The following is a 12,732-nucleotide window of genomic DNA, read 5'->3' as shown; positions in this document are numbered from 1 at the left end:
TAGTCTATGCTGGCATATTATCTTAGCTCTTCAGTCTTTCTTCTGTACACAAGCTGAAAAAGAATAGTTCTGTTTCTCCTGTGTCTTCTGAAATTGTTTACATGCTTTTATCAGCTCAGGTCAGGAAAAACATACTTCCTTCCGTACTGATAGTCTTACCCCTTGGAGTGACTTTTCTTCCTAGCAGTGCTTTTCTGAAGCAATATCAGTGGGAAAAAGTGAGTAGATGGCTTTTTACCTGAGAAACATAGTAAGTAGGTTATAATATTGTTGTTTTTTAGTTATGGCTTTTTCTTCCCACTTTGGGCTTGGCACTTTTCCTATTCTGAGATAGCCCAGATCCATAATAATTTCTATGTGTTATAAGCTCTTGCTTGCCAAAGTTTAAAAATAGTACATACACTAGTACCTTCCTTTCTGTCTCATTGGATATTTTTCTTGTAGTCTCTCAGGCTTCTTCTTGACTTTTCTTGCTCCGTATTCTTTATCTTAGTTTCTGTATGTAGAATTGATTGCCTTCTATTTGGAATGTTCCAATTGCCATTTTCTTTCTTTTTACCCTTGGCCCTAATTTGTTTGATTTCTAATTATGTAAAATGAGCAAGAAAGCAAAATCAAAAGTTATTGTCCTTTAGCTGATTAAAACATGAAAATAATTTGGTGTTTAGAGGATAATTTTTATTCCTCCAATTACAAAAGTAAGAAAATTTGGAAAATATAAAAAACTAGAAAAAAGAAAATAATCATCCATATTCTACCACCCAGAGAAATCACTGTTGCTGTGTTCCTCCATTTTTTTCCCCCAATGCATATGTATTTATATATCTTAAACTTGTGATTATGTTTTGATAATAATATGGTAATTACCATATATATTTTCAATAGACTTGCATCATGGCCTCAGCTTGGCTAGCAGCGTATCATATGATTTTAAATAGATCTTTATAGATATTTAATAAGTATTAAATGAATGAATGAATCCTTGCTCTTCTCTATGCCCCAGTTTTCCCAATTCTTAAGTGGAAAAAATTAATTCACAAGAGGTTTTGTGAGAAAAACAAGCTGGAAATGTTTTAAGTGCCTAGGTCTTACCATTACTCTTCTGGCTGTAATTTCACTTTTTTTTTTTCTAGAGAGCACTGCTGGAGAAGAAGCAGAGAAAAAAGCGCCTTGAGCCACTCATGGTACAGCCAAACCCAGAAGCCAGGCTACGTCGCTCAAAGCCAAGAGGTAGTGAGGAGCAAACTCCTCTAGTGGAACCTCATACCCCTCACAATGATGTCATCCTACATGGTGTGTATTTAGGCAGCATTTCTTCCCACCATAGTACAGTCTTCACAAATCTAGGAGAGGGCAGGAGGATTCTCAGATGGACCAAAGGAACAAAATTAGCATTGTTACTAGATACTTTCATACATCTTTATAATCACCTTCTGATTCTTTGAGTTAGAATGAAAGCAGTGGTTTAGTCAGTGGAAGATACCTCAGAGTTCATGTCCATCCTAGAACTGTTGTTTTAGATGCCAAATGAATTAGTCCAGAATAGCCTGTTTGAGGGGTTTACAGTCTTACTAAAGAGCCTGGTGATGCAATAGTTAATCATTTGGCTGCAGACTGAAAGGCTGATGGTTCAAACCTACCCATTGGCTCTGTGGGAGAAAAGACCTGGCAATCTGCTTCTGTAAAGATTACAGCCAAGAAAACCCTATGGGGCAGTTCTGCTCTGTCACAGTGGGTTTCTATGAGTTGGAATCGACTCAGCGAGTGGCACTCAACAACAACAACAACACAGTCTTAATTATTATACCACGGCAGAGGTTACCTGTGAAGCCAGGAGTGGGTAGAGAGTATCCATTCTTCCAAAAGCTAGGACTCAAAAGTATTATCTGAGATGGTTGGGGGGTTAAGGAAGAATAGGATTAAGTGCCTCTAAACCAAGCTCCCTGAGCTGTTGGCTTGGACAGGATCTGTACTATGGACGATCTATTTTATTTTCTTGGTTGCATTCTTAAGTTTCTAAAGCACAGCACTAAGTACAGGTTACTTTAGTAACAGTCAGAGCATGTTAATAAAATGAACACCAGTACTGGCCTGCTTTATTAACAAATGTCCTGGCAGATGTTAAGAAGGAGATGTGAAATTCTTTGCACATACACCACAACCACCCATTGAAATAGTGGATAACACTTCCCTCTCTTTTCTTTTCTTTGGGCCCCTAGGCATTGACGGTCCAGCTGCCTTCCTGAAGCCAGATACTCAAGATTTGGAAACCAAACTGCATGTTCTCTCAGTAGGCTCTTCTGCTATGGAAGAGGATACTGAAGAAAGCTTCGATGGGGAAAGCATGTTGGATACTGCTTCTAAGCCAGATCTTCAGGAGATTCTCCAAAAACATGGTAAGGATTGGTAATGATTTTAAGGCGATTCGTCTTCTTAGTCACTTGTAATCTTTTCCTTTTATGTTGGCTAAAGTTGATCTCGATGACTCAAGATTGCTTATAGAATGGGTTGGGGCTTTAAAGAGGTGACAGTATTAAGCATCTTTGACATCTGAGTATTGGTCATGGTCAACAATAAAAGTATTTATCCTGTTGCCTGGAAGAGAAGCTGGTCATTTCAGAGTGACTAGAGCTCAGAGTGTGAGGTGATAGGGTAGGGGGGAAGGGAATGTAGAGAGATGACCCTAGAGTAGTAAATGGGCTTTAAGTATATAGGGCCTTATAGGCCATATTAAGGAATTTCTACTTTATCTGAAGAATAGTAGGAACTTTTGAGGGATTCAGAGCTGAGGAATGATGTGATCAGATGTGAGCTCTAGAAAAATTACTCTGCCCCATAATGAATGAATTGGAGAAAGGCAAGTCTGAAAGCAGGAAAACTAGTTAGGACATGGTATGGCTGATGCCCTACCTAGAGTTAAAATATAGTGCAGTATATGCAAGAGTAGAAAGCAGGGGAGAAGTAGAAATGTTCTGCTAGAGCAGTGAGAAGGAACAAGAAAGGCATCAAGAGGAGGTAGTGATTAAGCTGAGTGGTGAAGGATGCATGTCTGCTCGTAGGCTGATGTCAGCTGTGGAAGCAGCTGGAGACTAGCATTTTGAATGTGTGCTGTTTATGTCAGGCTCTTGACATACATTATCTCATTTAATTTAATATTTATAACTACTTGGAGAGGTTTGTATGTATTAGTCTCTCCATTGCACAAATAAGAAAATTGGTTCTCAGAGAGCTTACATATTTTGTTGTAGGTCATATTGCTAGTTACTTGGTAAGCTTGGGCAGAAGAAATAACATGTGCAAAAGTATCCAGGTATAAAAAAACATAGTATGTTTCTGCAAGTTGGGACAGATGACCAGAGTGCATGGTATAGCAAAGACAGTGTAGTGAAGTGGATTAGAGCATAGCTCTGGGGCCAGCTTCCTTGTTTTTTAATTTTTTTTTAATTTATTTTATTTTTTGTTGTTGACAATATACACAGCAGAACGTACACGAATTCAACAATTTCTACCTGTACAATTCAGTGACATTGATTATATTCTTCAAGTTGTGCAACCATTCCTACCCTTCTTTCCCAAATTGTTTTTTCCTCTATTAATATAAACTCACTGCTCCCTACGTTTCCTATCTAACCTTTTGAGTTGCTGTTAATAAATTTGATTCCACATAGATAGTTCTTAAGAGAGCACAGTGCTCAAGCCAGACATTCTTTACTAATTAAGTTGAACTATTATTTGGTTTAAAGACTTCGGGGGATATTTCTGGTTTAAAGCTTAAAGATTATCTCAGGGCAGTAGTTTCAGGGGTTCATCCAGTCTCCATGGCTCCATAAAGCCTGGATTTGAATCTCAACTCTGCCACTTTTGGCTGGGAGAGGAGGCAAACAGCTTAACTTTTATCTGCCTCATTTTCCCTATTCATAATATGCAGGTAATCGTGGTATCACCCTATTACTCTACTACCACTGTTACTGTAACAAAAGAAAGTAAAAGGAGATATGGTTGGACAGATAGGAGGAATCAGAGCAGAGAGAACTTTGTATTTAACTAAAAGCTAAATTACCAAGTCATCTAGCTTAATAATGGTAGGATGAGATTTTCTGATTCTTAGCCCAGTTCTTTAACCCTTATCTTAAATACCAGGTTGTCTCCTTTTGCCCTGCCCTATTACATGCCTGCTGTATTTTTTTCTCAGAATTGGCCTTTCAGTGACAGATGAATTAATGCCTTTCACATCTCAAGTTCATCTTAACTATAAAATCCATTAAGTGCTCTTTTGATTAAATTCTAAGAAGTGTCACTTTGGCAAATTATGTCCTTTAAGTGGGTCCAATTTGGTTGTCCTAAAGGTTTGGAAGAAGTCTTTGACTTCCATCTTAAACTATATAAATTCATATAAACTGAGTTCTTGGTGTGAAAATGGCACTTGACAACATAGCACTGAGTTTTCTGGATTTTTGCTACAACAATTTTCTGGATTCTTGCTACAACAAAATGGAATATAATTTATATACTATACAATTCACCCGTTTAGAGTAAATAATTTGATGGTTTTCAGTATATTTACAGAGTTCTGCAACCATCACCACAGTCAGTTTTAGAACATTTTCATTACACCCCAAAGAAATCTTGTATCCACTAGCTGTCACTTCCATTTCCCTTCAACCTTCCCCTCCACCCCAGCCCTAGGCAACCCCCAGTCTACTTTCTGTCCCTACGGATTTGCCTGTCCTGGACATTTCATATTAAAGGAATTATACATGGGCCTTTGTGACTGGCTTCTTTCACTTAGCATAATGTTTTCAAGATTTATCCATGTTGTAGCATGTATCAGTACTTCCCTCCTTTTTATTGTTGAATACTATTCCCTTGTATGGGTATACTACATTTTGTTTATCCATTCATCAGTTGATGGACATTTGGATTGTTCCTACTTTTTAGCTATTAGGAATAATGCTGCTGTGAACATTCATGTTCAGGTTTTTGTGTGGACATGTTTTCACCTGAGATTGATTTTTTTTTTTAAACTGGCCTTGGTCTTGTCCTTGGGTGTCCTTGAGTAAAACTAATGTCAATTTAATTGTGAACTGTGTAAAAATTGATAATGGTTTTCCCTCCTCTGAGATGGTTGAATGTGGGCAGGAAGTGGTTTGGAGAAAAAAGCCACACTGCTTATTGTTACGTCTACTCATAAATCCATGATTTGCAAGTTATTTCAACTATCTTATGAGGGATAACTTCACACTATTAGAGCCCTAATAGCGCAGTGGTTAAGCATTTGGCTGCTAACCAAAAAAGGTCGGCAGTTCGAATCCACCAGCCACTCCTTGGAAACCCTATGGGGCAGTTCTGCTCTGACCTGTAGCGTAGCTATGAGTCAGAATCAACTCGACGGCATGGGTTTATTGACTTTAAGAGAAAAGGGAATTTAGGTTAGGTCCTAGCTCTGCCTGTTTGTCTTGGACAAATGATTCTGTCTATGCCTCATACTCCCACATGTTAATCTGAGTACCATACTTCTTTTATAATGCACATCACACTTTATTTACATCTGTGTTTCCCCTCAGATTATATGTTCATAAACAAACAAAAAAATAAAATACGCCCCCAAAGAAAAAAAACTAACAGTATTTCCTTCTGTAATTTAAATAATTGTGAGAATAAAATGAAAACATAGTCTTAATGAAATATTTTTTAATTTTCTGTCAAAGGTGTTCCATAAATCCAAGATAATAGTATTTCAAATATTCACAACTCTAGTTAGTTAACTAGACTAGAGATGAACAAAATGCAGGAAAACAAGTAACTGGTCTAAAGAACGATGGATCATTGAATTGTTTGTATAACAAAATTTTTAAATTTTTTTGTTAGAAATTTTTTAAAAATACAAAGAAATATAATGAAAATAAGCCATCCTGATTCTACTCCCCAGAAATGTACTCCTTTTTGATATTTTAATATATTTGCTTTTAGTCCTCTTCCTATACATGTTTGTTTATGCAGTTACTATCCTACTGTTTATACAATTTTGTGTTTCCTTTCTTAAAACATTTTTTTTTATTGAAATACAGGCAGTCCTTGGATTACGAACAAGTTCCATTTCTAAGTCTGTCTTTAAATTGAATTTGTACGTAAATCGGAACAGTTAGTCGCAGTTCAGTTCATATCTAAGGTCAGTTAAATGTTTGTCCTAGTATATAGCACTGTATTTTCGGGCAAATAACTTGTGCCTTCTACATTTGTTTGCCAACTGTACCCTCCCCCTGCGAGGTATTTTTGTAGGTAGTGTCTGCTAATTTCTTTTTACAGCAACACGTAAAAAAAAATTGGCATAGCAGGGCTTATGAAAATACCTCTCAGGGGAGGGTGTGGTTGGCAAACAACTATAGATGGCTCACGTTACTTGCCTAAAAATACAGTATATAATGTACATTTCTGTGCATAAAAAACATTAAAGAAACACTTCCAGATACACTAAAACATAATCATAGAGTAATAATAATGTTTTGATTCGTGTAGCAAAGTAGCACTGTTTGTTATTACAAACCATTGTATATACCTCGAATTTTTGATATAATAGGCTTAACGGGGATTGGTTCATAACTGCATTATATAGGAAAAAATAAAACACGAAACTATTCACATCGTACACAAAAAGATCTAAATTGGCCCAGAACCGTTTTTCTTATCTTTTTTTTTAAAAATATTGTTTTTTTTCCCCACTGCTTGGTAGTGCCACCTTTGTCATAAATCAAGAGTCGTATATTGATATTCTCTTCAGTTCTTTTAGTCTATTTACCTATCCTTGGGTCAATATCACACTGTCTTAGTTACCTAATGCTGCTATAACAGAAATACCGCAAGTGAATGGCTTTAACAAACAGAAATTTATTCTGTCATAGTCTAGTAGGCTAGGAGTCTGAATTCAGGGCACCAGCTCCAGGGGAAGGCTTTATCTCTCTGTCGGTTCTGGAGGAAGGTCCTTGCCATGAATCTTCCTCTGGACTAGGAGGTGTCTCAGCACAAGGACCCTATGTCCAAAGGATGCGCTCTGCTCCTGGCATTAGTTTCTTGGTGGTATGAGGACCCCCATCTCTTTGCTTGCTTCTCTCTTTTATATCTTAAAAGAGATTGACTCAATACAGAACCTAATCTTATAGATTGAGTCCTGCTTTATTAACATAACTGCCTCTAATCCTGCCTCATTAACATCATAGAGGTAGAATTTATAACATAGGAAAATCACATCAGGTGACAAAATGATGGACACTCAAAATTCTGGGGATCATGGCCTAGCCAAGTTGACACACATGTTTGGGGGACACCGTTCAATCCATGACACACTTTTTTTTTTCTTCATGATAATCCTGGCATTCTTATTCCTTTGTATTTCCATATAAATTTTAGATTCAGCTTGTTAAATGAGAAACAAAAATAAACTTCCTAGTATTTTGAGGAGGCTTATATAGACTATATAGATTATTTTGGGGAGAGCGCTTATCTTTAGAATATTAAATCTTCCAATCTCTATGACATCTCTATATTTAATTAGGTCTTCTTTAAATTGTCTCAATACTGTTTCCTAGGTTACTATAAAGAGGTCTGGTACATTTTTCATTAGATTTATTCCTAGGTACTTGATACCTTTCATATTATTTTAAATAGTATCATTTTAAAATGCGTAATTTTAAAATTTTTATTGCTAGTATATAGAAAAAGCAATTGATTTCTGTGTACTGATCTTCTATTCAGAAATCTCGACAGGACCACTTATTAATTATAATGATTTATCTACAGATTGTTTTGGATTTTCTACATAGATGGTTGTATTGTCTATAAATAATGACAGTTTTATTTTTTCCTTATCAATCCTTATGCCTTTTATTTCTTTTATTTTACCTTATTGTACTGGCTATGTCCTCTAGCCCAGTCTTGAATAGAAGTGGTGATGGTACACATTCTTGTCTTGTTTTCCATCTCATAGGGAAAGCTTTCAACATTTCACTTTTAGGTATGAGCTTGCTACTTGTTTTTAAACATCTTTATGAGATTAAGGAAGTTCTCTTATATTCTTAGTCTGCTAAGAGGCTCCCCCCTGCCATTTGTCTCTCAACTTTATTGACAAATAATCGATGTACAATAAACTGCACATATTTAAAGTGTACAGTTTGATTAGTTTTGACATGTGTACATCTGTAAAAACATCACAGTCAAGATGATGAACATTTCTGTCACCATTTCCTGGTACCCTTTTGTAACCCATCCCTCCCTCTGTCTTGTCCCCAGGCAATCACTGATATGCTTCCTCTCACTATAATTTAGTTTGTATTTTCTATAATTTCACATAAATGGAATCATATATATTCCTTTTTTGTCTGGCTTCTTTTACTCGGCGTAATGATTCTGAGATTCATCCATGTTGCTCGTATATCAATAGTTTGTTCCCTTTTATTGTTGATTGTAATCCATTGTATGTCTATACCACAATTTGTTTATCCAAATAATGGACATTTGAGCAGATTCCAGTTTTTTGCTATTATAAATACAGCTACTATGAACATTTGTGTACAAGATTTTGTATGGACATATGTTTTCTTTCTCTTGGGTAGCCACTTAGGAGTGGTAGGTATATGTTTACATTTTAAATGGAGATGTGAGTGAGAATCTGAAGAAAGAATTGTCAGCTTTTCGATGAAATAGCTATGTTTTGGGTCAGAATAACTAGGAAAGTTTTAAGCAAGAAAACTGAAACTATCTTCAGTTTAAAATATTTGCTTCTCATTTTTAAACCAGCATTGACAGTTCTTCCTTTTCTGCCAGGTATCTCAGGTAGTTTGAACTTCGATGAGGAGGAAACTGATGGGGAGGAAGAAGAAGGAAAAAAATTAAGATCCCATTCACCAAATTCAGAAACAGGAAGACCCAGTTCTGCATCCAGCCAGAAATCAACCACAGTATGTAGCTCTGAAACGTCTTTGCCTTTGGAGCTGATTTGACCATTTCCCAAACGTATTTTCAGTATTAAATACAACTACTGAATGAGAGTTCCTTCAAATGATTTAAGCATGAATTTAGACTTAAAGTTCATGACCTTTAATGTCTTGTCTCAAGTCAACTTCGTGAGGCTATGTCCCTCTTTTCATATTTGGCTCCTTCATTACTCCCAGTATTTCTATCTTTATTTAACTTTTTGGTTTCCCCTCATTTTATCAGAAGACTGAAGACATAGGAGTAAATCAGTAAGTTTTTTTGCCCATTAAATGTTTCTCACAGAAAATAATAAGATTTTTCTGACCGGCCTCCCATTGCTCATATATGGCTGTTCCTTCAGGATACAGGAGCTTCTGGTACTGCAACCCAACAGGCTGATAACCAGCTGGGAGAAGTGGAGAATTTAGAGGAGTTTGCATATAGTCCTGCCCCTCGAGGCATCACGGTAAAGTGTCGGATAACCAGGGATAAAAAAGGAATGGATCGGGGTCTCTTCCCCACCTATTATATGCACTTGGAAAAAGATGAAAATCGGAAGGTATGAGAATTGATTCCTTGGACAAATCTTGAGGCAGAGGGGAAGAATGTTGTGGGAGTAGACTGTTGATGAGCCTTATGATAAGGAAATATCCCTGGTATTAAGCCAGGTCAGCTGGAAGTAGATTGTGTATATTAATTTCCAGATGTTGTGTTCTTACTGTCTTCAAAGAGCTCGTAGTCTGATAGGCAAGACCCTTCCCTTCCTCTCCCCCTAAAAAGAAAAATAGTTTTATCCAGAATGGAAGAGAATGTTTGAATGTAATTATTTTCACCTCCATCCATTGCTTATTTTTGGGGTATTACTGTGTGCTCTTTGTTTTTTATTCTTATTATAGTAGAACATGACATTATGGAAGAAAGCAAGCAAGTTTTAGGGAATACAAGGAATTAGAAATATAGAAAAACATGCAAGTTAAATTAAATGTCTTATTCCTTACTCTAGAAATACTAATTTGTTTTATACATAAGTTTGAGGCCATTTAATACTTGCTGATGAACAACTTATTTTGTATTAACACCAGATAGATGTAAGTGGATGACTTTAATAGCCTAGAAATGAGGTAATGATAATAGGTATCATTGTTATTATAGCCACTATTTATTGAATGTTTACTATGTACCAGGCAGGCGCTAAATGCTTTGTATATATTATTACCTCTAATCTTTATAACAACCTTGCAAGGTACGATTTCTTTTTTTTTTTAATAATATTGTGTTCTAGGTGAAAGTTTACACAGCAGGTTAGGTTCCCATTTAACAAATTTTATACAGATTGTTCCGTGACATTGCTTATAATTTTCACAATGTGTCAGCATTTTCATTTCCATTCTGCTTGTTCTGTTTCAATTGATCTAGCTTCCCATCCCCTCCTTGCGTTCTTATCTTTGCTTTTGGGTAAATGTTGACTGTTATGGTCTCATATAGTTGATTGTTTAAGGAGTGCATTTCTCACGGGTGATATTGTTTATTTTATAAGCCAGTCTATTATTTGGCTGAAAGGTGACCTCCAGGAGTAGCTTCAGTTCCAAGTTCAAAGGTTATTTTAGGATGATAGTCTTGGGCATTCCTCTAGTCTCTATCAGTCCAGTAGGTCTGGCCTTTTTTATGAATTTGAATTTTGTTCTATATTTTTTTCCTATCCAGGACCTTCTATTGTGTCCCTGATCAGAACGGTGGTAGTGGTAGCCAGGCACCATCTAGTTCTTCTGGTCTCAGGTCAGAAGAGGCCCTGGTTTGTGTGGGTTATCAGTCCTGCGGACTAGTTTCTTCTTTGAGCAAGGAAGAATTTCTTATCCTCATTTTATGGATGAGGTAACTGGGGCTAAGAGATTTTACCTGCCCAAAATCACACTAAGTGGCATAGCCAGATTCAAAGCCACTTCTGTTTGATTCTAAACTCTTAGCCATTGCCACTCCCTTAATTCCCTATTATTGTTCAGTTCTAGCGGAGTTTAGGAAGGGTGCATAAAGATGACAGTATTCATATCACTGAAATCACAGGGTTTTAAAACAACAACAAAATACAAAATACAGCAAAGGAGTATTACGACAGTCACAGTAAAGGATGAGAAGGTGTCTAGGATCCAGTCTCCTAAAGTTGGGTAGACTCTTATTTATGGCATTGGATGAAGCTTTTTAAAGAGTCACTGGTGGTTTTGGGGATAAAGTTGTAAGCAGTTATATGAAGAATTAAGCTAGTGAACTTAGAAAAACTGTACAGAAAGGAAACCCTGATAGTGAATTCTAAGAAGCAGAGTGAGAGTTAGAAAAGGGGAAAAAGACCCAAAGATTGACTGCTTGGCACAGATATACATTTGCTAAATATTTGTTGAATGAATGGGTAGAACAAAGCTTGGGGTTTCTCTTGACTTCATTTTTGACTGACACTTTCTTTTTCTAGATATTTCTTCTTGCAGGTAGAAAGCGGAAAAAGAGCAAGACATCCAACTACCTTATTTCCACTGATCCAACAGATCTGTCTCGTGAAGGGGAAAGTTATATTGGCAAACTCAGGTGAGAGTGGCTTGTATCGCTGTCCTGTCCTTTCCGATACTTGTATTCCTGTGGTCAGAGTGGGTCTGACTACAGAATGCTTGGTACAGATAGAGGCTAGTTTCTGAAGGAGCCAGCTAACTTAGACCTTTTAGGACTGCATAAGGCTCATAGCAAAACCTGTGAAAGAGAGTAAAAAACAAAAGAAAATGATAAATGAAGCTCATGAATGTGCATGTAGAGACCCTATGTCAAAATCTTAGCAAATCAAATTCAGTGTGTATTAAAAGAATTAAAAAATCACCATCAATCCAGGAATGGAAGGATTGTTAAACATTAGGAAAGCAATTAATGTGTTTTTTCATTTTAATAGATTAAGGGAGAAAAAATATATAGCCATATCAGTATGATATGAGTAACATTTGATAAAAGTAAATAGCCATTTCTAAGAAAAGCACTTAGGAAAAAAGGAGTAGAAGAAAATTTCTTAACTTGATAAGGAATATTTATTAGAAACCAAAGGTAGACATTAGGTTTAATGGTGAACACAAAAGGTTTTCACATCATAATCAGGACAAAAGAAGTAGATGCCTGAAACAGACTTTTACAAAGGCATATACATTTGGGAAAGGAAGAAAGAAAATTATCGTTTGCAGATGATGTGACCGTATATCTAGAAATCCAAGACAGTCAACTAAAAAACTTTTAGGACTAATAAGAGTTCAGTGAGGTTGGCAAACAAAAGATCAACATATAAAAATCAATAGCTTTCCTGTATACCCAGCAATAACCAATTAGAAAATGTAAATGTGACCTTTTTCCATTATAATAACAATGCACTATAAGATACCTAGGAATAATACTAACAAGAATATTCCTGACTTAATATGGAGAAAGCCTAGCACAGGAAGAAGCAAATAGATCCATGGAGAGAATGTATATCCATGGTCTCCTCCTTGAATATATCCTTAGCTCCCTTACCTGTTTTTTCTCCATCATACTTACTTGGCAAAATCTCACACCTGGTTAAACCAAACTCTCAAAAAGGGACAGGAGCTGGCTGAATGGACAGGGGAAATCCGAGCTGGAAAGGAGGAGTGTGCTGTCACATTACAGGGAGAGCAGCTAGGGTCACATAGCAATGTGTGTTTAAATTTTTGTATGAGAAACTGACTTGAACTGTAAACTTTCACTTAAAGCACAATTAAAAAA

General features: G+C 36.4%; 1 protein-coding gene across 4 annotated transcripts in view; it reads left to right on the top strand.

Annotated features, from left to right (window-relative positions):
- Positions 1-12,732, top strand: part of TULP3 (TUB like protein 3) — a 96,460-nt gene that overhangs the window by 69,180 nt on the left and 14,548 nt on the right. For 3 of the 4 annotated variants that reach the window (XM_023735678.1, XM_012556939.2, XM_023735679.1), the window contains 5 exons: positions 1,134-1,293; positions 2,220-2,396; positions 8,818-8,951; positions 9,329-9,526; positions 11,429-11,541. In XM_023735678.1, the coding sequence (XP_023591446.1) occupies positions 1,134-1,293; positions 2,220-2,396; positions 8,818-8,951; positions 9,329-9,526; positions 11,429-11,541 (782 nt within the window). Of the gene's footprint in view, positions 1-105; positions 251-1,133; positions 1,294-2,219; positions 2,397-8,817; positions 8,952-9,328; positions 9,527-11,428; positions 11,542-12,732 lie in introns of those variants that run through there. The other variant, XM_023735680.1, reaches the window with a different exon arrangement.

Source organism: Trichechus manatus, unplaced genomic scaffold (assembly GCF_000243295.1).
Source record: "Trichechus manatus latirostris isolate Lorelei unplaced genomic scaffold, TriManLat1.0 scaffold00081, whole genome shotgun sequence".
NCBI lineage: Eukaryota > Metazoa > Chordata > Mammalia > Sirenia > Trichechidae > Trichechus > Trichechus manatus.
The sequence above is the reverse complement of the archived record's forward strand: the minus strand, read 5'-3'. Positions and strand labels throughout refer to the sequence as shown.